The sequence below is a fragment of the Salvelinus sp. IW2-2015 genome, linkage group LG33 (genome assembly GCF_002910315.2).
Source record: "Salvelinus sp. IW2-2015 linkage group LG33, ASM291031v2, whole genome shotgun sequence".
Taxonomy (NCBI): domain Eukaryota; kingdom Metazoa; phylum Chordata; class Actinopteri; order Salmoniformes; family Salmonidae; genus Salvelinus; species Salvelinus sp. IW2-2015.
The window spans coordinates 8,629,675-8,652,516 of NC_036872.1; the positions used below are offsets into that span (position 1 = coordinate 8,629,675).

At 40.1% G+C, this 22,842-nt stretch overlaps 1 protein-coding gene across 1 annotated transcript; it reads right to left on the reverse strand.

Annotated features, from left to right (window-relative positions):
- Nucleotides 1–5,023: 5,023 nt before the first annotated feature.
- Nucleotides 5,024–21,911, reverse strand: LOC111957988 (sodium-dependent serotonin transporter-like). Its single transcript, XM_023979132.2, has 13 exons — nt 21,675–21,911; nt 18,272–18,406; nt 17,720–17,939; nt 17,201–17,339; nt 16,753–16,887; nt 11,820–11,923; nt 10,089–10,216; nt 9,782–9,894; nt 9,502–9,633; nt 9,159–9,258; nt 8,804–8,904; nt 7,304–7,471; nt 5,024–7,113 (listed from the first exon to the last, which is right to left on the reverse strand). Exons 1-13 carry the CDS (start codon nt 21,895–21,897, stop codon nt 7,030–7,032), a joined length of 1,782 nt encoding a protein of 593 aa, XP_023834900.1. The 5' UTR covers nt 21,898–21,911; the 3' UTR covers nt 5,024–7,029.
- Between the last annotated feature and the right edge of the window lie 931 nt (nt 21,912–22,842).

The following is a 22,842-nucleotide window of genomic DNA, read 5'->3' on the forward strand; positions in this document are numbered from 1 at the left end:
CTGGCAGCATCATGCTATGGGGATGTTTTCAGAGGCAGGGACTGGGAGATTGGTAAGGATAGAGGGAACAATGAATGAAGCCAAATACAGGCAAATCCTTGATGAGAACCTGCTTCAGAATACAAAACGACAGACTGGGGTGTAGATTTACATTCCAACAGGACAATGACTCTAAGCATACCGCTAAAGCAATGCTGGAATGGCTTCAGAATAACAATGTGAAAGTCCTTGAGTAGCCCAGGCAAAACTCAGACTTGAATCTTATTGGAAATCTGTGGAAAGGCTTCTTGATTGCTGTTCAATGCCGCTCCCCATCTAATTTAACAGAGTTTAACAGAAAATCAGCAAGGAAGAATGGAAGAAAATCCCTAATCCAGATGTGCAAAGCTGATACAGACATACCCAAGATGACTCCCAGCTGTAATCGCCACCAAGGTGGTTCTACAAAGCATTGACTCAGGGAGGTGAATAGTTATACAAATGAGTTTTCTTTATTTATTTTCCACTAAATTGGCAAAAATGTCTAAAAACATGTTTTCACTTTGTAATCATGGGGTATTGTGTGTAGATGGGTGCGGGGGGGAAATCAAATCCATTTTGAATTCAGGCTGTAACAACAAATGTGGAATAAGTCAAGGGGTATAAATACTTTCTGAAGGCACAACTAATCATCCAGTATCTCAGGGCAACTAAGCAAATATCTTCAAATAAATACAACAATGTTATGAAATAAAGATAAATAACGTGAACAATCATTTAACAGCAGCAGGAATATTACGTCACATAAAAAAATACATCAAATCATATCAAATAATATGGTCTAACCGAGACAAACAATCCAGTGGTATGAACTTTATTAGGCTAAACAAAACAAAAAAATTCAAATGAATAAAAGGTTTATACAAATGATGGACCCTGTCCCTGATGTTTTATATTCCCGTTTATCACATCACATGCTGACTAGACCGGGCATGCGTGTGCGTCCTCGTGCGCATGTTGATTTTGTCCATCCACACCAGACGCGATCAGGACACACAGGTTGAAATCTGACCAAATTCTATTTTAGCGCCTGAATACGGTTGTTGACTCACGTGAGCAGTTTGGATAAATTGATTGAATGACATGTATGTGTAAATGGCTTTCGCAACGCTCACTCACGCAACGCGGGCGGTGTGGTCAGCATGTCAGACAGATACAGCAAGCTATGCGTATGGATTTTTGATTGTTGAATCCCTTGGTTGTTGATTCCCCTGGATCCAGTCGGACAGGAGGTACCTTAGCATGACGTCGCTGCACTGCTTCACCAGTGATGCAATGGGTTATATACACAAACTGCCATGACAATCGTCACCACCAGGGAATTTGTGTGACCGGACCTTCTCAAATAGTACTTGAGTAGCCCTGGGCAACAGTAACCCGCATAAAAACTTTACACAAATGTTGATTCTGTAGGACCACATATGCCCTGAAAAAAAAGTCCTACAGGAATCCTGCAGGAATTCAACCATTTGTGAAGGAATTGTTCAGGTGTCCTGCACGGATCCTGTAGGATTGACAAAATCCTGCAGGAAAAGTCCCTGATGCTCCTGCAAGAGTATGACTTGTCCTGCATAAATGTTGAAAATCTTGCACAAACATGACAATTCATGTAGGAATCCTGCAGGACCGAACCCTGCAGGATTTTGATATTCCTGCAGGATATGGCAATTCCTGCAGGACCAAGTACATTCCTGCAGGAATCATGTAGGAACAAAACGTGCAGGATATGGCAATTTCAAGTTAACTATAGGATTTGAGATACAGTATGTTGTGATAACAGAGAAAATAGACTTTTGAAATATAGTGCAATATCAGACACTTCAACTCAACAAATGAGAAATGTAATAAATGACCATGTCCAAACGCAATAAATATAGTGTGTTATTTGTATTTGATAGATACCAACACAATTGATAATGGTTTCAGTAGGCCCACAGTTCAGTCAATGTAATAATGCATTTATATTTGGGTTCCCAAGTGGCGCAGCAGTCTAAGGCACTGCATCTCAGTGCTAGAGGCGTCACTACAGACATTACAGATTCCAGGCTGTATCACAACTGGCCGTGATTGGGAGACCCATAGGGCGGCGCACAATTGGCCCAGCGTCTTCCGGGTTAGGGTTTGGCCAGGGTAGGCCATCATTGTAAATAAGAATTTGTTCTAAACTGACTTGCCTAGTTAAAATAAAAATATCATGCTGCCAGTTTAAGAAACACCTTCATTCATACATACTCTGAATAAATAAATATAATGTAAAGAAAGTTGTATACAGTTAACTCCGTTTTATGTATTTGTTCGAGGGCCTACTGTATACATGAGGCCAACTTACCATATTATACCGGAGGCATAGCTACTAACACACCCAGTCTCATTACTTTGCGTGAATGATATCTCTCAACTTTAAACAATGCAAAATTCGAATACAAAATCATTTGTTTCGCTTCTTTCTTTTCAAACACAAAGGAGAATTCAGTGATTACAATTGTATACTTCATCTTTGTGGGTTCCTGAGGAAACGGTAACATCCATTACTGTAGTTAGGTTAAGTCAACCAGTACTCTATGGCTCAGCGGTGTGCTGATTCCAAGATCCAGACATGAGCGAGTGCTCGGCTCATTCTGACACTGTGTGCACCCGTACGCATGCTGAAATCTACACCCCAAATGACATGTATTTAAGTATTTTTTGTTGTAGTGGGGACAGCGACAGAACTTTGAAAAATGTTTTTATATTCTTATTATTATTATTACATTTTTTATGTTTAGCTCACATAGTAAAGGTATGCATTAAGGTGTCTGTACTAGAATAAGTGTTGCAAAAACAAGTGTAGACATTAAGAAATGCATTTCTATACCTTCAAACTTATTTTATACAATTGTGGGGGATTGCCAAAATGGAGGCACGGTGGCTTCAAAACACAGTATTCCAGTTGCGTAGCCTATCTATCACTCAGTATCCTCTAGTCGAGTAATTCTACTCAGATTCTTATTTAATTAGGCCTAGAGTGTGACTTGCGGTTAAGATATTTTTTGCTTCATTGTGATTTTACATTAGATACTGAATAGGAAATTGTGTACAGTAGGGTTATCATATCGGATAGAATAGCCGTAAAGAAAATGCCAGTTATTTGTACTATACTGGATAACTTTGCAAGACTAGCCTATTCTGTGTTTCTCTTTGAGTATGTTGGTCTCTTTTCTCTTATATTATGAATTCTATAGCCTACTAAATATCCGTTAAAGAAAGAAAACAATTCAGTAATTATAGATCATGTAAGTGTGGGCTCCCATCATTACATTCCCTACATTGATTAATGTCAACGAACCAATGGGGTGATGTCATAAAGGTCAAGATGCTTGGGGTTACAGACTCTAACATAATAATGCGAATGACTGATTTATTTGGATTTTACCACTTCATCTGTTGCAACAAGTAAAGCAGATGTACCATTACAAACACTCTTTTCTGCTCTTAATGACGAGCCCCAGAAGCGTAATGTGTTCTGGAGAGTGTCTCTACCACATAGGGCTGGAAATGAAATTGGAGGCTTCCTGGCCCCATAAATCATCACTGCAACAAGGAACCTCGGAAACAGTAAAGAAGCACTCTGGAACTAGACTTCTCCACCAGTGCAGCCATGCTGCGTGATTTTGTGGCAGGGTTAAGATATTGTTCAGAGACAAACGAGTTGCTGAGTTGATGTTATATTTTGCAAGGACCTGGGTGATTGTGGCAATTATACATTATGCTCGCTTGCTCTCGCTCTCTCGCTCTCTCTCTCTCTCTCTCTCTCTCTCTCTCTCTCTCTCTCTCTNTCTCTCTCTCTCTCTCTCTCTCTCTCTCTCTCTCTCTCTCTCTCTCTGTGTTGTTCACTGTTGCTTTCGTGGTTTGACCGATGATGAGAAGGCAGGCACTCAGGCTCTGGACTAGATTATCCATTTGCAAGCAATCACTCTGTTTTTGTTTTTAATGTTGTTATTTTTCTATATTTGGAACATGAACTTAGATCTCAGGTTAACATTGTATCTCTCTTCTTCCCTAAAAACCAGATGGTCCATCTACTCTGTACATGCGCTTCATATTGATTGACAGCCTTGAAATGGAACTTGAACAGATTACATATTGGGTAGCCTAGAGGTTAGAGAGGCTGGTTGCTCGTTCAGATCTCAAGAGTGATTTCCCTGATCTTAAAATGACAAGAGACAAAGTATACTCCTTGTGTGTCCGATTTTAGTCTGACATTGTGTCACGCTGTGTAGATCCTCTGGTTACAGTGTTGCCCTTATGTTTCTCTGGTGTTTCTTCATCGCACAGTGAAGTTTGCCGAGCTGTTCATTTCTGATGGTAATAAAAGAGCAGCCATTGAGCCAGCGCTCCTTTCATGTGTCTCCTCTGCAGGTCTGTTTGAGAGACAACTCTACCGCAACGGTCCACACAAAGGAGCTTTGATGTGTGTCACTCAGCTTCCCTCTGTAGAAATACCCAAATGAGCAATTGTCTAATCCCATTGATTTTCTCTGCTTCTCATACCAGAGGTCCTTGACGTGATCAAGCCTTGCTTAGCAGGGTTGTGTGCGGGGGACTATGGGTTCTGGGGGGGTTCTGTTTAATAAAACATTTCATTAAAACCATTTGAAGCGGTTCTATTACCTTGCATTTTGATCGTTTCTGGATATTGCAAATCAGGCTGTTAATTAGAATCTCTCATTGAGGTCTACAGCGACAGCTACCACAATGACATGAGAGGGACAGCTATCGGTAATGGACATCCCTACTTCGGGCACACGTTCGGCTCTGCGCATTTATTTACATTTACTGTTTCAGTCAAGTTGAACAGCAGCAAGCAATCGAATCGGTGGCAAATGTGGTTTGTTGAAATGTGGCACGTTAAGATGGTTTTGTTGTTCTAAAAATGAATAGTTGGCTCAAGAAGGACAAAAACATGAGGATGTAATACACGTTTATATATTTAGTATCTTTTTAAACTTCTCATTACATGTATACGAGAAAGTTGCCGTCACATCCTACAAATACAGGGACCTGCTTCCTTTTTTATTTAGAAAGGTAAGACTGAAATCACAAAACATTCCAAATATTATATAGCATAATTAAAACGACTCGTCACATTATTCTCTGGAGATAAATGAAACAAAGGTTGAGAGTAAATGGAAACGTGTTACAATCCCTGATAGGCTTTGATTTGGGATTGACTAACAGTTCAAACAGTCTTATCACATAGAGAAAATAAAACCTTTTTTTTGTTTGTCTGGAGAGGCATAATATCAATACAGAGTCTATAATGCTTTGACGTATCTACAATATTTAGGCAGATTTAAGGCAGAATACACCCGGAAGTTGTTTATCCCAACAACAAACACTTAGGAGAAAATAAGTTAACAATTTATTTTGTAGTCCCAATGTAACTGGGAATATACCAGAAACTGCTAAAAATGGGTACCAACCAATAATGTATATAAACCCTGGATTGCTGACGCTATGTATTGGCCATTAAGCGGCTTTGAAGCCACCAGTCAGCCATATTGGCACTCCCCAGTAGGAGCAATCCTCCATAGGAATGAATGGAATTCTACAGTATTTCAATTCAATGTTTAACTGACAAAATTACATGTATTTATGTATTTTTTGTTGTAGTGGGGACAGTAACTAAAAATGATACTTTCCGGGAAATGTATGAATTTTTTAAACGTTATGTTTAGCTCACATAATATAATTTAAAAGATTGCATTAAGGTGGGTAATAGAATAAATGTTGCAAAAACGAATGTAGACATTAAGAAATGCATTTAGAATATTTTTTTTCTCAACGGTGGTGGAGTGCCAAGATGGAGGCACAGTGGCTCCGACACAGCGCCCACAATTAGACATCTAGTGTATATCTAAATAATTGGTACCAACTGGTTCAAAACAATTGGTAAACACCCAGGATACCAATTACGTAACAATAATTATGTCATTACCATTTTACCTTCATTTCCAAGAAAATTACAGGTAAATAGCGGACTATGAAATAAAGCATAACCTAAAAGGAAAGACTTTTAGCAGCGTATTTGGTCTCATCCGCTAACTGCATTCTTTGAGGTAATCCTTTTAACTTGCATGTTGGTGAGGAACTATGGTCGGTTAAAATCTGTTCAAAAAACCTTTAAGACATCAACCATTCGTCAGCCACACAGTGTAACTTTTTACTTATCACACAGAACAAATGACATTATCTGCTATACTTTGTATGAAACCCAGTTATTAATAAAGGTTTTTCTGGTTATTGATCTTATCTTCAACACACAAGATACTTTTCTTAAAAAATCTCCACTGCATGCAATGTTTTGGGATTTTAATGAGACAATTTCCAAAGCTGATTCTCACTGTGGTTGCTTAAAAGGGTACATCATTAAAAAGAAAACATGCAAGGGTAATTTAATGTGACTGGGTCATGTTTTTTGACTGTTAATAATGTAGCAGAAAGAAGTATGGATGGCAGGTAGCCTAGTGGTTAGGTTGTGATCAAATCCCCGAGCTGACAAGGTAAACATCGGTTGTTCTGCCCCTGAACAAGGCAGTTAACCCACTGTTCCCTGGTAGGCCATCATTGTAAATCAGTATTTGTTCTTAACTGACTTGCCAGGTTAAATAAATAAACAAGTAATTGGTGAGAAGTGACTGCCTTATCTTAATAGCTGTAGAAGTCTGTCTTGTGATCAGACCTACATTTTTCTGTCCAAAATAAACTGTATACTGACAGTATTTGAAGGACGCGTTCACACTGAATATTAATTCATATGAAATGTTTTCTCTTTACATTAAGTCCCCCCTTGCAGACAATTTGTGTTTATTGTACTTACTGAGCTACAAAAAAAAAAGACTTGTTGAACACTCCATGAGATCGATCTGTATCTGCTGAGTTGGTTCTCATTCAGGAGCCTATTGGTAGAACATGATGTGCCTGGCTGGGTTCTTGGCAACGTAGGCGCTTCTATGGAACAGGACTCATGTTGAGGGAGTCTGTGTGGATCTCTGGCATAATGGTCCTCTCAGGTCTCAGACATACGGCTAGGCGCTGGGAACAACAACAGGTAGAGACCAGATAACAACAAGTGTGTATGATTAATTAAACCATTTGCCATACACTCATCACATATTTAAATATATTAACTAGGTGCTTATTTTTAGGACAATAAGTCACACAGACCACACACTACACATCCATTTCTTGTCAATAGTCAACACAGTACATGAGTCCATCAGACCTGTTTCAGTGATCCAGGGGTCCACACCAGCTTGTAGACCATATAGATAGGGATCCACATAAAGGAGGAGGCCCCGATGACATAGCCCACCGTGATGCTCCAGTCTGGGTACTTGTAGTCAAAGAGTTGGAGGGGCGGTGGCTTAAGCAGGGAGCTCACTATTATATACTGTGAAAGGAGAGAGACAAGTCTCAAAAGTCATGCTCATATTTTTCTCAATTAGAATTCACATATGTGACAATGGCATTAGATGCCTGTGTGCCTCCCCCCAAAAAAGCAGAAAAGCCATTTCAATACATAAAAATGTATATCTTTATTTTACGAGATTATCACAGACCAACGCGGGAGATGAGAGCAGAAACAAAAAAGGGTGAATAATAAAGAAGAAAATGACAGCTCTTTCAGCAGCGGAAGGCTAAGAGAGATTAAAGGAGATGTATGCAAAGTGGAGGCAGGGATATTACGTTATGCAGGCGAATAAAGTTGACATTTAGGATTGTAGAATATGAACAGGAGAAGAAAATATGAGACATTAAGGCTGAGTGTGAGCTGGGTGTCCTTTACTTCCAGACTGAAGAATTGAAGGTGGAGGAGGGTTCTATGCTGAAAAATATGGTTGGCAACACTTTACTTAAAGTCTGCACGTATAATGCATTATGGTGTTATTATAATACATTGTAATACTTGTCATGAACATTCATGACCCTCTTATAATGTCTTATAATCATATCATAATGAGCCTGATTCAATAACAGCCATTTTGAGTCAGTTGAAATGTTGAAACTTAGAGACAATGGCATTTTACAAACTGTATATTAAGCCACTATAAAGGATGATACATGCTTATTACAAGGGACAAAGCGTTATACCTGCAGGCTTTAAGCAAAATATTACCATACAATCTCTAGCAAAGTCCAAATGAAATATTAGCACATCTGATTCTACACTGACCATCCACCCATGTCATTTAACTTGCCATGTCCATTGATCCGGACAGGGCAGGTTACCAGAAAGGGCCATGAGGAGGATTTGAAGTTTGCGATATACGAGAGGTTTACAAAAAACTGTGGCAACTATCATTACGCGCACCTGCTCCCCATCGTTATGCACACCTGGACGTCATCATTACCTTGGTTACGTACCCTTTGTTTAGCCCTCAGTAGCCCCAGTCTTCAGGCAGTATTGGTTCTGTTCGCGTTCAGTACGGTTCTCCTGTTTTGTTCATCTGCTTATTCTCATTACTAAACTCACCTTCTGCACCTGCTTCCTGACTCCTAGCGTATACGGTACAGAAACTCTGTGACAGGGAGCTGTAGGGCAATCAGATTGAGTCACCTGATGTGCGTCAGATTTGTGAACTAGTGGATGACGAACACTGTTAAATCAGTTTTAATTGTCTAGAATGAGGGTATGATAACAAAGCTTCCTGTTAGGTGGATTCGACAATATATTCCGCCATTTCAAATCTTATTGGTTGGTTTCCCCTCCGGGTCTGCTTACCGCTAGAAATGCAGGACTGATGGCCACCCAGCACACCTTCCAGAATAATCCAGGAGAATAGCCTAACATGGATTTAATGTCATTGCTGAATCTCGTGATACCTGGAAGCAATACAAATTGAAAAGAGAGCATTCAACAACACTATGATAAGAACTATTAAAACAGTTTCTTGTCATGTGAAACCTGAAAAAAAGTATTTTTGTCAATATAATTCAGGAGTCAGTAGGATGTATAATGCATTAATTCCGCTTTTACAACTACAATAAAAAATAAATGATGATTTCTGTCTCATGCAAGACTACTGGGAGTATAGGAAGCGTGAGATGTAACATCACCATTAAATCACCATTCTTACCATAGAACCAGGAAACGGCGATGGCCTCAAGAAAACCAACAACAATGATGGAGGAACCCACCCCAAATTCCTCCAGCAGTTTCACCACATAGGCCCCGCCCTGAGAGAAACACACGCCTGTCACTTATGTGGTGAAAGGTTCCTTCTGGACAAGTTGATCAAACTAATATAGATTGTTAATTTAGCGTTTGTTTCTATTCAAACGTAATTATTTGATTAATCCTGTGCCATCTTATAACGACTACTGTTGCATCAGGAGCTTCCAGATCCCTCATGTGCCCTTTTTTTAACTGTTGCAAAGTTTGTCTTCAAAGTGCTACGTTCTTATTTACATGTTACCTACATTGGTAAGGGTGCTGAGGGAGCCCAAAAAGCACACAACAACCAAGCCCAGTACAAACAGCTCCCGTCTGTTCGCCAGGTAACCAGGGTATTCGTCCATCACAGCAGTAATGATAGCCTCCAGTCCTCCAAACTGAGACAGAGACGAGAGAGGGCCACGTCAATGAGTGTGATTACACATGACCTAAGGACATCACTTAGTTCAGAGATAATCTGATACATCAAGTTACAGGCAAGTCTCCTTCTTCTGATGAGACACTTCAACCCAAGGTCTGTCATACCGTGCTGTCGAGCCCAAGAGTGATCATCATCACGAAGAAGATGATGGCGAAGAATGTTGACCCTGTCATGTTGGCTATGGCCTCTGGATAGGTGATGAAGAGTAGGCTTGGACCTGGGGATGAGGTGTTCGGGGGTAAATCCCATATTGATAACAATCTAAAGGCTACAATTTCCTACTGTTGCACTAGATATAAAAATACATTCCTGTTGAACATGTACAGTCAGTTACTTAATAAAACAGACAAATACACTTAAAACAGGTATTCGGGGAAAAAACATTTATCTAGAAGAGTTTTGGCCACTGACCTTTGTCTCGGGCTACATCCTCCACATTCACATTTCTCTTCTCTGCCATGTACCCCAGCACAGTGAAGATCACAAAACCAGACATGAAGCTGGTCAGGCAGTTCACCAGGCTGGTCACTATGGCGTCACTACGGCATCACAACATAGAGACAAACATGGTGCCTGTCTGATCATCTCAAGTATTGTAATTAATTTGTATATATCTTTCTCTGGTTTGGTTGGGAACAGTGGTTACATTGGGATGTTGTAAATGGAGCAACTGTCCCCTAAATGGATTTCCTTTGTAAGACATGTTCTTGACCGGATTTCCTTTGTAAGACATCTTCTTGACCATATATGGGAATGCCCATATATGGGAATGGGCATTCACTTTTGTTTCATTAGGATAACCCTGTCAGCAAGAGTAAGTCCATTCAGATTCTGTGTGATTCATCAAGTTCTCCGAGAAGCAGCAGTGCCACTGTTTCCTCACGTGCGCCACTGTTACTGTACTAATCACATTAACCACGCACGTGACAGCCGTCTCACAGGGAGCATACAATTCAATTTCTTCAGGAGAGCCCCGTGATCCTTTCATCTCCCACTACGCTGGATTCACCACTCCCTTCTCATAATTGTAATTACATTGTCTTAAAGAGTTGCTGTGGGACATCCGTTTGAGCTCATCTATTCAACACATCATAAATAAATCCTCCTTGATTGGCCGGTGTTTCCTCCTCCTCGACGACACAGGGCTGATGCGAATAAAAGTGAGGGCTATAGTTATAGGCTGCCCGAGGCGCATGTTTTTGTCACTGGATATCAATGCATGACGGCCTTTTATGAGAGCGATTGGAAACGCTACCGTAGGGATCCAGCCACACTCTATACTCCTACATCACTGGTGTATGGGACATTCAGGAGGAGCAGTCTCCTCTTCCACCCTGGATACACTTATCTCCTCTGAGTCATTCTAGTTTGACCTTTTTACTTGTTTGGAAGTGATTGATGTGGTTGACCGTTTCATATGCTCTCAGAGGTGTGTGGCTATGTTGGTAGTGGGTGGCGGGTTTGTGGGTTTGATTCACGCTGTGGCGACCCATATGAAAATGTATGCACATACATTTGGATGCAAGCTTAGGATACAAGCATCTACTAAATGGCATAGGTGAATACAGGCAGATACACTGAGTGTACAGAACATTAGGAACACCTTCCTAATATTGAGTTGCACCCCCTTTTGCCCTCTGAACACATTTGCCGGGGCATGGACTCTACAAGGTGTCGAAAGCGTTCCATAGGGATGCTGGCTCACGTTGACTCCAATGCTTCCCACAGTTGTGTCAAATTGTCTGGATGTCCTTTGAGTGGTGGACCATTCTTGATACACACGGGAAACTGTTGAGCGCGAAAAACCCAGCAGTGTTGCAGTTCTTCACACTCAAACCGGCACCTACTACCATACCCCGTTTAAAGTCACTTAAATATTTTGTCTTGCCCATTCACCCATTGAATGGCACACATGCACAATCCATGTCTCAATTGTCTCAAGGCATAAAAATCCTTCTTTAACATGTCTCGTCACCTTCCAGTACAATGATCGAAGGGGATTTAACAGGTGACATCAATAAGGGATTATAGCTTTCACCTGGATTCACCTGGTCAGTCTATGTCATGGAAAGTGTATGTCATGTTTTGTACACTCAGTGTATATTTATTATTATTTAAGGGAGTTTTAGTATCAGCTCTTACCGATAACAGTTGTTGGTGAACGGGTTGTAGCTGGAGAGGGCAAGGAGCACCCCAAAGCCTGGCCCCAAGGAGAAGAAGATCTGAGCCGCAGCATCTACCCACACCTACAAAACACATGGATATGAATTACACACAAATGACCGAACCTGAGGGATTTAGCTACAATCTCAGAATGTCAGATTCAGTCATTTGACTTGTATAGCATCCCTGTATATCTCAACAGTGTAAAGACCTGTGTCAAGCTACTGAAGCCTAACTGTTCCTGTCTGTCAGCCAGCCAGTGTGTCTGTCTATCTCTCACAATCTTCTGCTATTGTGGAGCTTTAGATGTAATGCTAATTCATTTCTCATGTTCAAATATCCCTGTTGGACAGCTGATTCCCTCCAAGCATCCAAATCATATCATATCATATCATATCTGTGCACAGTGTTTCTTGTTTAATACAAATGTATATAATAAGTGACAGGTAACATTTGAAATTAAAGTTTGCACATGTAATAATGTATTACTAGTTAGTGTGCTTGCTGAAGGCAAGACCACTCTAGATTTCTTACATACTCATAACTTTTTTCCCACTCACTCTAGCACTTAAACCACATAAGCTATTAACACTAAACCAACTTTAGAATGTGCAGACAGACCCTCTTCAGGTTGCTTGAGAAAATATTTTTGATACTATTTACAGTTTTTGTACTGCAACCATATTTGCATAAAACTCAATGCAAGTCAATGGCCGTAGACTTGAAAAAAAAAAAAGAAAAAAAAAACCTGACATCCCTTTATTTCAGCGTTTAAGCTATCAACACCAAACCAACGTTGAGATGTTCAGACTGACCCTACTTAGATTGTTTGCATTCAGATTTTCTATACTATTTATACTTTTTTAACTAAAACAATTTCAAGTGGGCAATGTTTACATTAGCGTCAATGGCAGATTTTTACAGTGCCACTGCTTTCTAACGATTCAATCTAGAAACTCCAAACCAACTCCAGCATGACGGAAACATTTCATAGATTCAAGCATTCTTTCATTTTCCATCCTTTAATCAGTTTACATTTACTTAAATGTGCATATTAGAGCACCGCAACTCTGTAACCGTATAAACAAGTGGTTCCCAAAAATGTTTGGTTACTGTACCACCAACTGAATTTTGCTCTGCCCGGAGTACCCCTGAAGTACCCCCTCATGTGTATTTTACCAGTAGGCCTATGGTCTCGTCAGTCTTATCAAGTACCCCTGTGGATAGACCAAGTCCTTGTACCCCTGGTTTGGAACCACTGGTATAAACTCTCAAAGCGAAGCAACTTTCAAATGTACAGATTGCTCCAACTTAGTTGACTTTAAAAAAAATGGATAGTATCTATACTTTTTGTACTACAACAATATTTAATTGAGCACCCAATAGAATTACATGGGGAACATTTGTCTGTGGTACTTCTCTTGAACCGTTTAAGCTATCAATTCCAAACCAATGCTGAAATGTGCAGACTGACTCAACATACATTGCTTGCATACAGGTTTGTGATACTATTTATACTTTTTGAACTATAACCATTTAAAATGTGCATAAATGAACATGAGTTTAAACGACAACCATTGGAATACAGAGGTACCTTGCCATTCAAAATGGTCCTGCTCCTTGGCCAATAAAGCTACAGCACCAACTTTAACATTCAGGCTCTCCTGACTTAAAATTCTCTTAAACATGTATACATCATAATCATTTGAATTAGCACACATTAGCATACCACTTAAGGGATTCAATGACAACCATAAGAACACTGTGGTAGACACTATACATGCTCCTGTTCTTAAATCATTTCAACTGCAAACATTAAAACAACTTTAACATTTTCAAACGTTATAAATTATAACAATATAAATTAGCCAACATTGGCATAAAATAACCCACCAGCAGTAGTAGTAACTCTTGAACCGTTGAAAAGACACCAAACCAACGTTTATATATTCAGACTATCCTGTCCTATCAATCATACATATTTCAAGACAAGCTAGCAAGCACACACATTTTCTTTGGGAAATTTACTTTTTTAGTTATTTCCATGTGCCTTTATAATGTCTACACACATTTGGCTATTTTGTCAGGATAATAAGACATTATAAAGGGGTCATTCATGCTGATGTCAAATTTTGCAATGCATTGCACATCATAATGCATTATCCTTGCAGCATAAGCACAAAATGTAGGGTGTTCATTGAATAGCCAAAATTGTCATATTTTCCAATGGATTACTGTGACCTGTTGTGTCAAATGACATTTCTGCTAAATGATGGCCTCATACAAATCCTATTTCACAGCTGTACTGAGAGAGATCTGAAGAGAAGCATGCACTTGAAAAGGGAGAGGAGGACGAAAGAGAGAGAGTGTATGTGTGTGTGAGAGAGAATGGGTGGGGGGGGCTTTGTTAATGGAAAAAATCTAAACCAACTACGCATCTCATTATCACGTGGCTTATTTATGCATCTCATCTCATCCATATTCCCTTGAACCAAAGCGCTCACTTATACTGAGCCAACAATACAGCACTGTACCATCAGAGAGTAGAATGCAAGAAAGCAAAGTTAAAGGACATTATGGTAGAGGAACTTTCCACAGGTTGGCAGAAAGTGTATGTTTACAGTTTTCAGGGATTCAGTATTTTCAACCTAACTTCCTTTTAAGCCTGAAAACAGATGTGGGGACTCCGCTCAGGCATCTTTTAACACCTTCTATGTTATGGTAGAGGTTATGGTAGAGACTGTTCCCAATATACTGGTTGCAATGACATCAGGCTGACATCTTTTTTGATGTCATGGTCAGGTTGTTTGAACAGCTTTATAGCCACCAGAAAAATACCTCCCCATAACCAGAACACCAGATGCATTATTCAACCTCGGACAACATTTTCTCAGGAAGCCCAATTCCCCATTCAACCACTGGTGCAATCCCTTCACAATGATCTGTGTTTCTAATACCCAATTAAATTAAACACATAATACCCCTTGCTAATCAGTAAACTCTTAGGTATGTTGTGGTGGACTGTCTTCACAGAAACCTGGTAAAATTATGTTTATAGTGTGGCTAGCCATGAATTCAGTCAGCATGCAGTCAAAACTATAACCACTTTAGTGATCTCAAATCATACCCGGATGTCGGCAAAATATGTATTCATAACATTGCTAACTTACCTAGTTAACATACATTCTGAGAAAACAAGGGAGAGACACGCCTGGTGCCCAAATTGATGACGTTAGTCACGCAGCGAGAGTCGAGTGGAGACAAACGGATTCAGTTCAGTCAGTCGTCCTGTTGAGCCCTTACCAGCTAGCTAGTTTATGCTTGAGGCTAGAAACTTCAGAGAATTTGAAACTTCTCTGCCAAAGTTGGGACTTGGAAGTGTTCAGAATCATTCCATTTTTATCGGAGTAATAGTATTTTTTTTTATTTTGCACAAAAATGTAACATTAGATGTTAATGCCGTAGTTGTACATTTTCGGTGAAAATCACTACAATAAATGTGATTTAGCTGTCACACTGGCCTGATACAGGCTACACTATCTAGCACAGGGGTGGGCAACTCCAGTCCTCGAGGGCCTGATTGGTGTCACACTTTTTCTCCATCCCTAGCAAACACAGCTGATTAATCAAATTGCATTCTAAACTGAAGATCATGATGAGGTGATTATTGGAGTCAGGTGTGTTAGCTTGGATGGGGCAAAACTGTGACATCAATCCGGCCCTCGATGACTGGAATTGCCCACCCCTGATCTAACAGCTACCCTCTCTTTACTGCAGCAAGCGGGAGCGACTGACACTATGTCCCGTGTTGTTGTGTTGCCTGCTTGCAGCACAAACTCTCCCCATTGAGCAGTGTAGACTGTATCATTGTGACATCCAAATGGTTACTACCATTTTTACAAGTTATTTCTCTCGTAGGCTGCTGTCCTACTCTAAATAAAATGAAGTGGGATGGAACAAATTGGAGATGGTGACCAATACTACAAGTTATTTCTAGAAATAAACACAACTTTCTTTTACAAGTTTTAACTAGCGCCATACTGCTGTTGTTGCCAGCTAGCCAGCATAAACTAGCTGGGAAGGGCTCATCAGGATGACTGACTGAACCGAATCCATTCGTCTCCACACTCAGCGGCGTGTCCGTATACAGTAACCTCCCAGAAAACAAGTTATATTAAGTGGCTAGCTAGCGTTTGCAACGTTTGGTGGTCAATGAGACAGAGTTAGCTAACCAGCTGAGCAAGAAAACAATGTAACAAAAGTATAATTTCGCATTCTAAGAAATACTCCATCAACAGGCTCTGCATTTCAGGAATCACAGTAGCAAGTACTTCTGGTGCACTGTTAAATTATTTAGCCATTTAAACATTCATTTTTTTAAAGAAAACTCAGTTTTTTCCATATCTCTCACTGGCTTTCATGCCATTTAATTGTGAGCTTGTCCGAGGTGTCGGACTCTACAACAGTTGTTATCCATTGAAGCACTGCGATTAGTTGCGCAAAATTATGGGGAGGGGCTTAGCGAAAGGTCAAATTGAAATAACAAATGCCACATCCTCTTCCTCACTAGGGACATTACATTATTTTGTATAGGATTGACTGTGTTTGATCACTGCTGTGCACTGCCTTTCACCGATTTTGACACAGGAGAGTGCAAAATGCTGTGCTGTGCTGTGACACACGCAAAACAATTACTGCATCTGTACATCCAAATTACAACATTATAACATCCTATAGCAAATTTAGCCCGCTCACTGTAATAAACAAATTGTCATTTGAAACGGTACCAAAATGATCAGACAACACTGGGAAACTCCTCACCCTATTGGAGTGTTTCCCGCTCCAAACAGATGATCATATGGAATTGATATGATAATGGACAAGTGTACTCTGTTTCTTCTCTATAACTCACACTGGTCTCAAAGAGTTTCTCCCATTTTGGCTGTAGGTAGAAGACCACTCCCTTCCATGCACCTGGTAGGGTGGCACCACGGATCAACAGGATGAAGAGCACCACATAGGGCAAGGTGGCCGTCACCCACACTACCTGGCACGGGACGGGCAAAGCAGCAGAGAGAGAGCGAGAGAGAGATGGGGGACAGATGAGAAGGGAAGATAAATGGAGATTATAGACAAGTAAATCACACTGGACATTGCATTGTAATGACCCTGGTACTTGATAAGCCCATTGTGAACACCACCCACTGAAATATTTCTCCGTGGCTAGTACATTAGCCTTGGGATCGGATGACCCGGAACGGTACTAATCACAGACGTTTTGCTACAATGTACAACAATGATCCGGGAATTATCCCCACACACTGATGCGGTTTCCTGGAAGAGTGGCTTAGACATGCTACCTTCCCTGATGTCTTCACTCCCTTCCAGAGACTGAAGTAAACGATAGTGAAGATGAGAAAAAGGCAGAGCATCAGCTGCCAGCGAACACCCCCCACGTTACGCAGCCCATCGGACTTGTGGATCTCCAGAACATTCCTCCTGTATAGGAAAAATACATTAGTACTGTGTTTGCATTTACTTACCTTTACCTGTAGGCTTACCTACATTGCTAAAACTAATGGTACCTTGTGGCTCGATATAGATCCATTTTTAGGGCTATATATGAAGCCAGCCATTGAACTCTTTTTGTTTTGATAGAGCACCATTTCTTGTTGTCTATCAGTTTTACATAATCACAGCATGTTTCAGCACTTGTGAGCAAGTGTTTAATTGAAACGTTTAAATGAGAATACAATGAAAATGTATTTTGAAACATTTGAATGCGATGAAACGATTCCAATGATGTCAAACAATTGACGGGGCTATTCAAGGTCACGGTAAGGTATTCCCTGTGCTGTCCGCCACTTACATGGACTTACGTGTAAAATTCCTCAGCAGGTGACCTGGAGTAGTTGTTCCAGGTCACGTTGTCTTTCAGGAAGTAGTTGGTGCAGTTTTCAGTGTTCCAGGCGTTGTCACAGTTGGTCCAGGGCAGGACGCTGGCAAAGGACGAGTAGAAGTAGAAAAGTGCCCAGGCGATGATGGTGTTGTAGTAGAAGGAGACGTAGAGCGCGATGACACAGATCGCATACCCAATGCCTGAAACCATCAGATGGATCAGTGAGATCAGAGATTAGAGACACGTGCCTCTATGCAACATGATGCCATTTTGAAATGACCAATTACTATGTAGTTATAGGCCTATAGTGTACGTTTCATATACTGAGGACTGTACAGTACTTTACCTTTCAATTGACCCACTTTCCAAATGATTCCATAGTTACCTTGTTCTTATCGATAAACTTGTCAACAGCAAGTGCCACGTGAACGTGAGAAGAAGATGTGTAGTATGCAAGTAATGTAAAGACGTGCACTGGTGTGGGGTCAGTGAGATGTGAGGTGGGTTGTTTTGTAAATTATGCTAGTCTTACCTTTGAAGATGGGGCATATGTGTTTCCATATGGATATGGCGCCAGTTCTATGGAACTGTCCCAGGGCCAGTTCCATGTAAAATAGTGGCACCCCTCCAAAGATGGCCATGACAATGTAGGGGATGAGGAAAGCCCCTGTCCAGAGATGTAAAGAGGGAAAATCACATGTCTGACTCATAACTATATGGACATCACATTGTGTTGATGAAGATGCAGGCCTAACCTCGTCCCCAGGCTACTGTCACAGCACAAGTGTCAGACGTGCAAGATGTGAGATGTAGTAGTTTAATATGTAAGGAAATCTGGTAACACGTTACGTATAGAATCCATTTCATGCATTATGATGAAGTTGTAATGCATTGTAAGACATGCAGTAATAATGCATGCAAGACTTGTAAGTTATGTATGACCCGTTTATAATGTATTGTAACCAATTCATAATGATCTGGACTAAATAGCAGCCAGTTTAAGACAGTTGAAATGCTATGCATAGAGAGACAGAACATATTATTTATAAGCCTTTCTATAACACATTAAAAGGCTCATACAGTATTATCAACTCATAATAAGCTGGGGGGGTGACATTTTTTATTTGGCCTTACTGCTATTAACCCATACAAACGCATTGAATAACAGATTCACTTCATGGAACAACAGATAGTCCCCACAAAAACATCAAAAGGAAGTTTGTTCTGAAGTGGCTGTCCTATATCTGAGAGATAGAAGAAAGATCTGGAAACATAATTATTCCCTTTTTTTTTTTACCTTTTTTTTTTTTTACATGTAATTAAACCCCTTATTTTTGGCTCGAAACAGTCTCCATATATACTTCAACTAATTGTTTCAACTGGTACCGGGGACCTTCAGACGAGTCTTGCGAGGCCTGTGGGCGTCCTAGATCAAACATAAAAGGAGAACACCATCGCGCTCGTGAGAGTCTCATCTTTCCATAGAGAGGTTAAACCGTTTGGCCAAACCATTCGGACGCTAAAGACGATTTTGTGAGAAGACTGATTTTCGGCATGTCTCATGGTCTGATCTGCCACCTTTCACTGCAGATGCGGAAGTGCGACATCGGCGGATATTTCTCGCTTAAACTGACAGATTTTTATGGGGACGCGGACATCGTTTTAAGGGGGTTTTCAACAGGTTATAAAACATTATACCTGGATGCTTTAAGTTAAGTGTTTATCTTTAACGAAGCAATCAGCAGTTGAAACGATAACAAAGTGCAGTCCCCGCCTCTCTTTTGGCAAAAAGCTGAGGGATAGGGATGGAGAAATCTAACCACTCTAAAATGTATATACACAGCTATGGATGCAAGGACTGACCATTCATGATATCAAAATTATAGTTTTAACCATGTTTTGAGGATAAATAGTGCTTCTTTACATGTACTTTGTTTACAAACATTGGAGTAACACATGCTTATATTTTGGGTTATGATGGGGTACAACCGTTGAACTAAGCGATCATGGGGCATTTATAAGTTATTCTTCAAGAATTAATGGGTACATAACATTAATTTATAAGTCCAAAAATGGATGTAGCAACTGCAGATTGTCCCTTTAAATACACTATGACTACTTTTTGCACAAATGTATGTGTATTTATGTATTCAATGTTTTGGCGAAGGTTTATTGTAATTAATTACATTCATATCATCCAAAGATTCGAAAAGTCTTTGCTTTTTAATCAGATCATCTGCCAAATGATTGGTACACTCTTAGAAAATCATATGCTATCTAGATCCTAAAAGGGTTCTTCGGCTGTCCCTATAGGAGAGCCCTTTCAAGAACCATTTTTGGTTCCAGGTAGAACCCTTTCCACAGAGGGTTCTACACGGAGGGTAAAAAAGGGTTCTACCTGAAACCAAAAAGGGTTCGCCTGTGGCGATAGCCAAATAACCATTTTGGAACCCTTTAGAGTGTAGGGTTTTCTGTATATCCCTACACATTTTATAACTTAAAACAAATATTTTTTTCAGAACAGAAGGTACATGCAAATGGATACATGGTCTTGCCTACTTTTAGACAGTGGTGGAAAAAGTACCCAATTGTCATATTTGAGTAAAAGTAAAGATACCTTAATAGAAAATGACTCAAGTAAAAGTGAAAGCCACCCAGTAAAATACTACTTGTGTAAAGTCTGAAAGTATTTGGTTTTAAATATACTTAAGTATCAAAAGTACATGTACTTGCTCAAATATACTTGAGTATCAAAAGTAAAAGTGAATGTATAAATAATTTCATATTCCTTATATTAAGCAAACCAAAAGGCACCATTTTCTTGTTTTTTTTAAATGTACTGATAGCCAGGGGCACACTGCGACATTCAGACATAATTTACAAAGGATGCATGTGTGTTTAGTGAGTCCGCCAGATCAGAGGCAGTAGGGATGACCAGGGATGTTCTTTTGATAAGTGTGTGAATTGGACCATTTTCCTGTCCTGCTAAGCACTCAAAATGTAATGACTACTTTTGGGTGTCAGGGAAAATATATGGAGGAAAAGTATATTCTTTTCTTTAGGAATGTAGTGAAGTAAAGGTAAAAGTAGTCAAAAATATCAATAGTAAAGTAGAGTACAGATACTCAAAAAACGACTTAAGTAGTACTTTAAAGTATTTTTATTTACGTACTCTACACAACTGCTTTTAGAGAAGCAGTTGTGCCACTGTAAGGTGCATAAAATTACTGCAACAAGTGAAATATTCCCTCTAGTCAAACCGCAAACGGTAGCCTTCTACACGCGAGGTGCAAACACAACGGTAATTACAGATGTAATACAATTTTTTTTTTCATGCAACCAAATACAATATTGAGAGACTTTTTAATTCGTTTATAGCCTATAATCGCGATAGGCTAGACATTTTCCACTTTCCATTTCCCATAATACTGATCAGATTAGAGGCAGGCCTATGCTTTGTAGCCTCATTCAGTACCGCGTCCGACGTCTTTTGGGACATTTTAAACAAGTCCATTATAGAACGCTGTCTTTTCGAACTCATCTTGGCGGATGAACTTTCCTAATAGTCTAGGTTATAAACAGGAAAACCTATGCTATACATAGTACAATACTTTATTTACTTTTATGCTTAACTATAATGTTTTACTTCAGTGTGTTTCAGTGAGTTAATTGGAGTGGGTTGTAGGCTCTCGAGCATGTGAAGCTAATTTCAGCACCATGGACAGCAGGAGGTATAGCCTTCCCAAGTGCGCGCATGAGAGCCACTATCGTTATCAAATCCTTCATTCCAAACATATGTTATCTAAAGAATAATATAAAAAAATGATATTCAGCCATATCTAATATTAAGAAAGATAAGACCACATGAATGTAAGTAAGGTCATAGATTAGCCAACTAAAACAGAAAGCAAATACTTAAAGAATTGAACTCTTACCGCCTCCATTTTGGTAACAAATGTATGGAAATCTCCACACGTTTCCTAAGTCTACCGCGAAGCCAATGACTGATAAAAGAAAATCCATCTTTTTGCTCCATTTGTCTCTTGAGTTCGTCTGTGTGATCACAGGTACCGGCACTGGGTTGTTGTTGTAACCGGTGTTTGAGGGGCCCTGTGCGCTCAGGCTTCCCGTTGGGGTCGCTGTGTCTTGGCGGGTCATGGTTGGCGGACTATCAAAAGCCAGTCTGCCGTCTGAGCAGGTAAGTTTGAAAAAACTGACAAGCTTCAGAGGCACAGAAGATTCTCATATTATGGGCGATGACAGGTCAGAGTGGGAGGTGTAGGAGGGACTGCACATTGCTACTTGATAGAGTTGCCAATCACTAGGCTCATGGGAGTAGAACTCCCTCTGCACACATTAATATCAACAAAATGAGCTCCACTCCAACCTCGACGAGTTTTTGGTTCCCTAAATTTGGCTACAATTGTAGAAACCCTGGCCTCTATTAACGCACATTTTAGAAACTATTATTTAACAACACTTTTCAAGAGATATACTACTTGGTCTACTATTTGATAAGCGGCTTGGTTGAATTTATGTATTGTTTAGGTTCCCTAAAGCCCAATATCATTATTAGGCTACTTACTATATGTGTCTTGATGTATCTTGTCAGAATAAATGTTTGAATTCATTTGAGTATTTAGTATTAAAGAAGTCTGTGGATCTAAATGGTAACTTGCAATGGAGGAGAGGAGGAATTAAGCTACTCAAATTCACTGTATGCAAATGCTATAATCCACCACATCTTTAGAGGTCTTGACTTTATGGCACCATGGTAGCATGCAGAATCATGCCTACAAGTCCCAATCTTGACAGTATGACGCAACTTTTAAAAGCTCTTGTCGGCGTTGAATCCACACCTGACAATGCAAAGTCCCATGTCAAAAGATTGGTAAAAGACGGCTAAAGAAAGGTGTGTGTGTGTTGGTGTGTGTGTGTGTGCGCGTATGTGTTCGCGTGAATGAAATACACGTGAACCTTGACCATTTTGAACTCTTTAAGTACACAAAGTCCCGAGGCGTCTTGGCTCCCTGAGTCCAGGGTAATGCTTTTGGTGAGGAGACAACAGCACAGACCAGAAGCTCTGTGGCTTAACTGGACTCG

Excerpts from the sequence above, each read along its gene's own strand:
- LOC111957988 (XM_023979132.2), bottom strand. The coding sequence starts at position 21,897 with ATGACCCGCCAAGACACAGCGACCCCAACGGGAAGCCTGAGCGCACAG. Across the intron at positions 17,340-17,719 it reads CCTGCTGAGGAATTTTACAC|GAGGAATGTTCTGGAGATCC; the intron begins GTAAGTCCATGT and ends TTTCCTATACAG. Across the intron at positions 8,905-9,158 it reads CGCCGTTTCCTGGTTCTATG|GTATCACGAGATTCAGCAAT; the intron begins GTAAGAATGGTG and ends TATTGCTTCCAG.